The following is a 9,887-nucleotide window of genomic DNA, read 5'->3' as shown; positions in this document are numbered from 1 at the left end:
GTGGCTACCAGAACTGCTTAGTGCAGGGACCCCAGGCCTCCCTCCCATTACTTCCGTCAGAGCATATTCAGGCCCCTCAGAGACACCGGTGTTCCTGGAATCCATATGGAAACTTGCCTGGAGTGAGGGTCCTTATAGCAAATCATTCATCCACAATGCATCCCTCTATCCACCCATCTATCCATCCATCTTTCCATCCGTCCATAATCCATCCATCCACCCATCCATCCATCCATCCATCCATCCATCCACTTATCTATCCATCATATTTCTATCCATCCATCCATCCATCCATCCATCCATCCATCCATCCATCCATCTACTTATGTAATGCACCTTCTACTGAGTGGGTATTTCAGGCCAGGTCTTGGGGACAGAGAGAGAAGTCCCTGGCACTTTCTATCTCACAGTCCCAAACCCATTGCCAGTGGTGATTTCTGACCAGGGAACAGAAGCCCATGGGCTCCTGCATTTTCTGGGGACCCAAGAGGTTGTCTTTGGGGAGACTCTGGACCAGACACTTCTACAGCTGCTGAAAGGAAGGCATGCCCCCCCCCGATTTCTTATTTGACAGTGTAATCTTGTTTTCTTCCTGTCCCACACACCTGGGGATGACCGTGTGCCATCTTGGCGAGGGTGAGGGTTGTTCTGTCAGAGAGACATCTCTGGGTGTGCAAGGCATACTGCCCACCCCACCTCCTTGCCTTGGTGGTGAAAGGAGAGGGGCCACAGGGTGGACTTTGTGGTATAAGGCCCTGGAATTTAAGGGTTGTCTTGCACACTTGAGGAGTGAAGGTGGGTGGCATGTAAAGAGGGGGTGGCTCCACGCTCAGTCCCTAGCTATCTGGCCATCATCTGGTGGGCAGCCTCAGGTCCTTGCTGGGCACAGTAGGCACAGCCACTATGAAGGGTGGTCATTGAGGAAGGCTGGCAGATGTGGAGGGATGACCATTGGGAGGTCCACCCTTAGGAAGGGGCATGTTTAGGACTGGCCTTACAGGGTAGGTTCCTCCACCACAAAGAGGCCCCTGGTGAGAGTTCATGGTAGCCAGCTCTGGACCCTGGTGCACCTGGAAGCAGATGCACCTGAAGGTGGACACAGTTGGAGGTGGATGCACCTGGGGGTGGACACACCTGGAGGCCAATATGCCTTGAGTAGACACACTTAGGAGAGAGCATACCTGGAGACTACCACTGTCACTACAGGGCCACCCAGGGCAGTTGGTGCTTTCCCTGAGCTTGTTTTTTTCCTGGAAAACATGAATAGCAGGGTTCCTTGCCCTGGGTGGTGTTGAGGTGATGGTTTTGCACATCTCAGAGTCTGTCCCCAGGGACCCTGGACTCAGGCTGGTGAGCCTTGCCCCTGGCCAGGCTCCCATCTCAGGGCCTTCCCCCAACCCGGGGGCTTCCACTCTCCCTCAGTGAAGCTCGAGGGCGAGACTGAGAAAAGCACACGGATTTATTGCATATCAATCTCATGTATAAATTCATTGTCGCATTGGAAAGATTACATTTGGTGTACAGTCCTATTCTACAGCATTAACCTCGAATCAGCTGCTCCTAGGCTTCATCTTAAAGATGCTTCTCTACACAAGTACATCTGTCTTTATCACAAGCATCAAAATGAGATCTGCAGAATCAATCTGATGATTCCCGACATGGGGTGGCTTGTACGTCATCCTTCTCTGTCAGCCGTTTCCACGTTGCTTACGAGCTGCGCTTCTTTCGCGCTAGCAGTTCCGAGCTCCTAGTCTGGAGGACGTAGACCCTAATCACATATTCAACAAGTGCATCTACCGAATTTTCCTTTTCATAAAAATTTCACAAACAGACACAATAATGACCGCTAAACACGAGTCATGCACAGTTTACTTATAACAGAAGCAATTTACAATCAGGGGGACATAGGACATACACCGGCCTCCTTCTCAATGGTTTTTTTTTTTTAAACATTATATGAAAACCTGACATTTACATTTGATTTCTTTTTCAACACTATACAGTTCTAAAAGAAAAAAAACCCAAACAAACCCAAACAACGAAAACAAACGGAACCAAGTCTGTACTAGAACAATGGCAAGAGAGAGATGTGGACGCGCAGGTACGGGGTTCTTGCCAGCAGGTACACACACACACACACACACACACACACACGTATGCTCCGCGTGATGCGCTCCGACACCGGGGCTCAGCTTCCCTCACCGCGGGAACATGAACGATATAAAACACACCGATAGAAACCTCCGGAATTTCTTTGCTCACAAGTGAATTGCACGTTTGGAAAACTCAAGCTGCCTTTTAGTTTTATTTCATTTTTTTCCAAAAGCGGTAATCTGAATCAGTGACAGAGAGGAAGAACGTAACAAACTGGAATGCAAAGAGGAGAGGGAAGCTCCTGGAATCACGCAGGAATGTCTTGTCACAGTATCACTCGCTGCTGCTGCTGCTGCGGAGACAGGTTCATGGCTTCTGATACCCGGCTGACCTCCACCGACCAGGAGCGGCCGCGGCCTTGCGACCCCAGCCGGGAGGGGCGCAAAGGTGCCTGGCTCTCCTGGGTAGCGTTGCCCCCTCACCTCTCCCCCCGGACAGCACAGTGAATACAGCTCAGTAGATTTCAGTCATTGGGCATGGGGACGAGGGGCATGGGGACAGGGCAGGGGGACCACGATCCAGTGCTTCGAGGCTTCAAGCCTACCAACGGGTGATATGTATTTGGGCAAGTGCTTTGTGAATGCTCACTGAAGAAGCAGCTAGGACAGAGAAGGCCGAGGGCCCTGGGAGTTTCCAGGGCCATGCTCGGGCCACAGAGGGGCTGGGCTAGTCAGGGTCTGGACAGACCGACTGCGCTCCTGCCTTGGACAGGACGGCCATGCGGGCTCACCTGGTCCATGGACCCACACCCAGGGTCCCAGGTGGGCTGCAGGCACATGCACCCTGGGTTCAAAACAGGGGGTCCCTGGGTCTCACTCCTGAAGGGTCCGGTTGGCCAAAGGATCGGCAGCTCTGTGTATCCTACCCGGTTGTCTCAGGAATGAGAGCAGTGGCTGGGGGCTGGTGTCGGCCCGCCTGGGGCCAGGGTCTGAGGGGCGGTGGAGGGGAGAGCAAGGAATCTTCCTTTTGAGCTTCCATTTGGGGATGTCAACCATCCAAAGGAGGAATGCCGTTGATGCTAGACGGCAGGGCCCCAGGTTCACAGGCCTGACCCTGGCCACCAACTGTGGACATGGTGGTCAGCCTGCTGGGGGGCCTGCTGTAGCCAGGTTCCGAGGCTGGGGTCTCAGCATCCTGGCCACCCAGCCCCCTGGCCCCATGGTCCATGCTAGTGCTGCGGCCTGGGTACAGAGCAGGGAGGCAGCTCGCTGTGGTCTGGGGTGGGGGGAGACACCAGGGTGGGGAGGAAACTCCCTTGTCAGGGGTCCAAGGACAGACCCCCCCGCCCAAACCTATCAGTGCTTGGGCCCCAGGGTTGAGTGTCTCAGAGAAATGGGGCTAGCTCTAATTGTTTGCAGGGGGAACAAAAGCGAGGGCTGAAGATGTGCAGGGGGAAGGAGGGCAGAGAAGACTCCGGCCAGGGCCAGCTGAAGCGGATAGAATGCCGCAGCCCGTAGGGCAGCCTGGAGGCGGCGGCCCAGCCCCTGATCTGCTCTGGGGCCACAGGAATCAGCCACTTGGGTCTCCACCCGGCCGAACTTCCTATTTTAGGCAGAGAGAGTAATGTCACACAAAAAAGCACACACCTTATTCTTTAGCAGAAGAAATATAATTTGAGTTTACAGAAATGGGCAGTTGCATCTGAGGTTGACTCTGCAAAGGGGTCCCGTCTGGATGGAGGGGAATATGGAAATCCCACGCAGCGCCCGGCGAGCCTGGCGGTGGAGATGGATGCAGGTGAGGAGGTGAGGGGCTGTGTTTGCAGAGCCTTGCCCACAGGGGTGCACGTGCTCTTCCTTGCCCAGGACGCCCTGCCAGCCTGCAGGTGCGCCGGAGTGGCGTGGCGCCCTTGGCCGCTCCCCCCACGCGGAAGCACACGATTGTCGCTGGCCTGGAGCAGCGGGGAAACGGGGACACGGCTGCTCTGACCGGCCTGCTGCCCCTGGGCCAGCGCCCAGGACCCACGCACCGCCAGAGCCCCATCCCCAGGCGGCCCGCGCCCCTATCGCTTGCATCTACATTCTTTTCTAAGGGCACCTTGGAGGATCTTTTTCTCTTCCTGTTGGGACGCTATTCTTTTTTTTTTTTTTCCTTCCAAACAATAAAACAAATAAATAGAACACTTGTCTTAAATGCAAATGTAACTGAAACTCTAATTTAACAAAAACACGTGATTGTCTGGAGATGGGCAGCAGGATCCGTCCGGGGGCGCGGGGGTATTTGGCACATTAAAAACCTCCCCACTCCCTGGTTATCGATCACACAACACACAACCTTATACACGGTTTTGGTCCTTCACTACATACTTATATTAACATTATTTCTTCACAATAAGAATGTCTAATGCCAAAATACTGTTAAGGAAGAAATAAAATAAGAAAAGAAATGAATTAGAAAAAATTACAAGTTATATACAGATTAAGGTAAATTCCATCAGGGAAAAACATGATTTGAAATTGGCCCCTATGGGAATAATTTAAAGCCCATCCGAGTGGAGAAGCAGACCCATCCCGAGGAGGAGGAGGCGATGGCATCCGTGGCAGGTCCCGCCTGGATGGCCTTCCGTCCTGGAGCTGGTCTGGCAGTCGTGTCCTGGAGCCCGGGGTTCACACAGGCGGAGAGCCTGGCGGCCAGGGGCAGAGGAGCTGCAGAGTGACCCCAGGGTGGCCACAATAGGATGCCTGCTTCCTTCCCCTTGTCCAGATGGGGTGGGTGAGGGTGTGGCTGGAGACGTGGATGCAGCTGGCAGGTCCTGCCTTCCGCAGAACGGCCGTGGGGGGCTGGCACCGGGGTAGCTGATGGGCAGACCTGGTCCGGAGGAGTGTCAGGTGCCTGGCCCCCACCTCTGCACAGGGGACTGGAGCCACCGCTCTCACCTTCCCCATACAATCAGGGTGGGGGGTCTTGCTGGGGGCCACAGGCATGAATCACATGCCGCACACATGCGATGTGTGCCACGGGCGTATCTCGCAGCCTTGGGCCAGCCCAGGATACCATGTCTAAGAATTCCATGGCACAGTTTGAAACTGCTCACAGGAGTGGGCCCCAGGCCCCTCGGTTCTGCTCGGGGCCACCCAGAATCACGTTGGCTTTACAAATACAGTCAGGGATAGAAAATTTCTCCGTTATCTACAGTATAAAGAACACGCCCAGGCACGGTATCAGTTCCCAAGCGGGCTCGGGTTTGCAAAGAAGCTGAGATTTCGAAGCAAATGCAAAATTACTTTTAAAAAACAATTTGCAAGTCATCTTTCGATCTTTTAAAAAATACTGTCTATTTTTAAAACCACATGCTTAAATAGACTCTGTCGTCAATAAGATTACCAAAAGGGTTACTCTTGTAATTCTCATTATAAAAAAATCATTTGGGCGGTCTCCCTTTGCAGAGCACACCCGTGTCTGTCCGATCCTCTCTGCGACACCACACTGGTGCCCGAAGTGGCCCACTGCCTTCAGTTTGGGATGAAAATCCTGCCCTCACCCACCGGGTTGGTTCCGCGAGGCAGCTCCCAAGCTGCACGTGGCCGGCCTTGTGCTGTACCCTTCTGGAAGGCTGTTCTTAAGACCAATTCTTGGACGGTGGGCCTCCAGGACAGCTCATGGACTCCTGGGAAAAGTTAGAGCTGAACCGTGGTATGTGTGGGGACAAGCGCCAAGGAGTGGTCAACGCAGGTGACGGGGCAGGGGGGTGTCTCTCTGGCCCAGGCCACGCCGCTCCCCGAGGCTCACTTCTCCATCTTCTGCAGCCGGGATTTCTGTTGGGACATTGGGGCCCTTGAGGTTGCCTGGCTTGGGCTCTGACCCCAGCCCCTCCCGGGCCGGTCAGAGGTGGTTGATGGGGTTAAAGGCTCCAGATTCCGGCGTGGCTCCCGTGATGTTCAACCAAGCGTCCAGAGGGCTCTGGGAGGAGGTGTGGAGAGGAGCATCCTCGGAAAGAGACAGCATCATTGCATACGCCTGGCCGGGGAGAGGACGGGGACACACACACACACAGGACAGGCAGGTGAGCCATGTGGCTGAGGGTCCTGCAGATCCCAGGCTGGCCCCTCTCAGGCCAGCCCCTACTTGCCCTCTTGCTGGGCTCAGCCTCTCCCAGATCCAGACTCTCCCCTGGGGCCCAGAAGAGGACGATGTGGGTGGCAGGGCTGGGGGTGTACGTCGCTGGGCTCCCATGCACGAGGGTGCCAGGGTGCTGTGGTCCTGGCTTCCACACCCTGGGGCTCCTGCAGCTCTGTGGGGTACTCCCCTCCTGTGGTTACCTCTCTGCCCCACTCCCACCTTCGTGGGGGCCCCAGGCATCGGCAGGAGCCGACCAGAGGCAGTCCCTGTCTGCTGGGCCTGGGGGCTGCCTGTTTGCAAGACCATGAGGACAGCACAGAGCTACCTGGGGAACTGGGTGCCCGGCTTGTCTGAGCTGAGAGCCGATATATTTCTGGGCCTGGCACACGGCTGGTCCACAGGACCGTCCTTCTGCCACTCGCTGTAGGGCACGAGGCAGCGGGAGGCATGGGCCCGTTGCTCATAGCAGAGCAGGGTGGAGGAAGGCCAGCCCTCCTCCCACCCGGTTTACACCCTGGACAGGATTAGTAAGACACAGACAGACACGCAGACGGTTCTTGCTGAGACTGGGGGTGGGCTGATGGAGACCCCTCCTGTCCAGTGGACGGCAGCAGGGAGCAGGGCCCTGTGGCCACCTGCACTAGAGACCGGGGTGGAGGCATGCCCCGGTCCCTCGCTGACCCTGTCACGGCATGGTGTTAGTGACCGCATCATGGACAGCTTCCTTCAAGAGAGGCCTGGGCTACAGGCCGTTCTTGCTCGAGTCAGAGAGGGAGGGAGGCCTACACAGCTTCCAGGCTGGACATCTGCTCATGGACGCCTGGACGAGAGCGTCAGTGAGCACCTGGCTCACATCCCTCTGCCTCACTCTCTCCCTGCCCCACCCCTGCTCATGGGGAAGCGGCAGTCACTCGGGTGTCTCTCTAGCCGATGCAATGGCTAGACCTGGTCCTGCTGTGACCCAGGCCTAGGACGGCCACCACCAAAGGAGGCGTGGCTGCCACCTGCCATCTGGCCTGGGGGTGCCGGGAAGGGGGCTCTGCTGGGTACCTACCTGGTTCTTAGCCTGCCTGTACAGTGTCTGCTTTAAAGTCTCAGAATCTAAGGTGGGATTAAGCACATCTTTAACGCCAAACGCTTCCTCAGCTGCTCTGCGGAGATCCAGCCCCTTCCCAAAAGTCGGCATCGGCTCCAAAGCTAACAGACCGCCTGGTTGCTCCTCAATACACCTGCACCAATGACCGGGGAGAGGAGGGCCTGGCGTTAGCTGGTCTGGCCTCTGGCCACCTCTCTGCTGCCCCACGGCCGGCTCCGTGCCTGCATGCACGCCGCGGCGTCTCCACGAGCCACATGCACCAGGAGACAGACACACAGACACACGGACACCTGGACAGAAGCCACACGGATGCAGGAGAGGGATGGACAGAGGGTCACAAAAGGGGGTGAGTACGTGCACACATGTTGCAAGCAGCAGGCGGGGCGCCCTGGTCTGTGGGAATGCAGCACAGATCAGGAGGTGGCTCTGGGGGACCCGGGGCTCCCACTCCCAGCATCCAGGGGAGAGGGATCATTAGCCTCTTGGATCTACAGGACTCCCCCAGGACCATGGGGAACACTGGTAACATCCCTAGTACCAAACACAGGCAGTGGGCAGTTGGGGTTTGTGGTAGGTGGCCCCAGCCTGTACCGCTTCCAACCGTGCCCAGCCCTGCTCTGCACAGCCCGGCCAGGGCCAGAGGTCACTGCGGGCCAAGGCACCAGAGACGATGTGGCTGCAGGCTCAGCTCCTTCTCAGCTCGGGAGGGTGCCTTTCCCTCCCACACTCTGCCTCCAGGCCTGGGGAAGTACGTGTGGGGAGGTGGGCTGGGCCCTGACCCTTTCCTCGGGCTGGGCCTCACCTGGGCTGGCAGGCATAGGGACGCCTCCCGGTCCCACTAGGAGACACCTGCTGGGGATAGGGGTGAGTCTAGAGGGGAGGATGCTGGACTCAGGTGGTTTGAGAGTGAGGTTGCTCCCATGATGCTCAGGCCCCTCCCCGGCCTGGGCCCTGGCACACGAGGCTGCCCATGTTGGCCCATGGAGGCCTGGTCCTTACCTTCGGGTGTGTTCAAAGCCCACGGCCAGGGAGGCAGGCGGCTCCTCGTCCTCCTCGTCCTCGTAGGCACCTTGGGGCTCGGGCGTGGGCGACACAGTGTCATCCTGGGACTTTCCTGCCAGACTGTCATCATCTTCCTCCTCTAGTTCCTCCTCCTCCTCCTCCTCCACGTCCTCTGGCTTCCCGCTGGCTAGGCCCGGGCACTGGGAGCTGCCGTCCAGGTCCTGGACCTCCGGCCTGAAGTGACAGGGGAGAGAGTTGGCCTTGGACCCCGAAAGGCCTGAGATTGGGCTCTAGTCGGCTCTCCCCTCAAGGCTGTCCTTACCCCCTGCAAAGAGAGCCTGCATTCATGGTCATGGTGACCTTCAGAGCTGAGGCCCCTGTGGAGTGAGTCAAGGAGAAGAGGGGGCCCACTGAGGCCGTGGCAGGGAGGGGCTTCAGCAGTGGAGCTCCTGTGATGCCAGAGTGGACATCGGCCATCAGATATTCGGGGTGTGTGTCAGGGAAGGAAGCTATGGCCAGTCTGGTGGGGATGGGGGTCTCAAGTGCTGGAGCTGGGGTTGGGCACTGCACAAGGGGTGCCCTTGGGGAGGTTTGCTGATTGACCCTTGCTCATTCCTCCTGGTCAGTCATGAGGACATAGGGAGACTGGCAACCCAGAGTGACAGGTCCCCTCTGCAGATGGAAGGTCTGGGATCCCGGGTTCTGCAGAATGAGGCCTGGGCTGTTGTCAGCCAGGGAAACCTGCTCAGATGAGTTTGTTTCAGAGACTGGTGGCTTCTGTCCTGCAGCCCAGACCCCATCTCATTTCCATCACGGTCACTCCAACTGGTTGAGATTTTCCACCCTGGATTCTCGTTTTTAAAAGGAAGGAATCCATGCTGAGCAAAGGTTGAGGCTTCTTGTTTCTTCCAGAAAATCCGCTAGCCCGAGGGCCACCTGGTGGTGTCCAGCATGCAGGTGGAGGGGCACGGGGAGGGCAGCCACATGCTTCCTGAGCCCACGTCTGGGCCCCCATTCCTCCTGGACCATGCACGGCCCACAGAGATCCATCCACTGCTGTCTGGGGAGGCAGGAGTCCTGCTCTGGGCATCGAGGCAGATGGAACACCCTTCCCTGAGTGAGCACTGGCCTCCAGACCAGAGGCCTGTGCACATGGGCCCGGGAGGCCCCTGAGGGCCAGGCTCTCGGCCATCCCTAGTTTCCCTCCTGGCCTTTCCCAGAGAAAGTAGGAGATGTTGCACCTGCCCTGCCTTCCCAGATAGGCAGTACCCTGCCTGACGTTTCCCTTCTCAGTGGTCACCTGTGCTGCTGGCCTGTGCTGCCTTTCTCCCTGGCTCTCTGCCCGCTGACCTTGCCAGCTCGCAGCCTGTGCCCTCTTTGCAACGTGGGAACACCTCACCCTGAGGATGGGATAAACGGTGCAGGTGGGTGAATTGGGGGCTGGAACTTGGATTATGCACAGCAGGTTGCCCTGAGCACGTCTGATAGAACCTGAGCGTGTGTGTGGTTCTATGTGGGAGCCCCCCTATTTGGAGCAGGGCCCACGGCCTTACTGCCAATCTGCTCATTGGCAGGT

At 57.2% G+C, this 9,887-nt stretch overlaps 1 protein-coding gene across 6 annotated transcripts in view; it reads right to left on the bottom strand.

Moving 5' to 3' along the window:
* Nucleotides 1–1,441: 1,441 nt before the first annotated feature.
* PRDM16 (PR/SET domain 16) overlaps nt 1,442–9,887 on the bottom strand; it is a 314,127-nt gene continuing 305,681 nt past the window's right edge. For 5 of the 6 annotated variants that reach the window (XM_038537722.1, XM_038537724.1, XM_038537723.1 and 2 more), the window contains 3 exons: nt 8,309–8,545; nt 7,268–7,442; nt 1,442–6,111 (listed from right to left, as the gene is read on the bottom strand). In XM_038537722.1, coding sequence (XP_038393650.1) covers nt 5,977–6,111; nt 7,268–7,442; nt 8,309–8,545 — 547 coding nt within the window. In that variant the 3' untranslated portion in view covers nt 1,442–5,976. The remainder of the gene's footprint in view (nt 6,112–7,267; nt 7,443–8,308; nt 8,546–9,887) is intronic. The other variant, XM_038537726.1, reaches the window with a different exon arrangement.

This window comes from Canis lupus, chromosome 5 (genome assembly GCF_011100685.1).
Source record: "Canis lupus familiaris isolate Mischka breed German Shepherd chromosome 5, alternate assembly UU_Cfam_GSD_1.0, whole genome shotgun sequence".
In the NCBI taxonomy this organism is placed as follows: Eukaryota; Metazoa; Chordata; class Mammalia; order Carnivora; family Canidae; genus Canis; species Canis lupus.
Note: the sequence above shows the minus strand (reverse complement) of the source record. Positions and strands in the feature narration are given on the sequence as shown.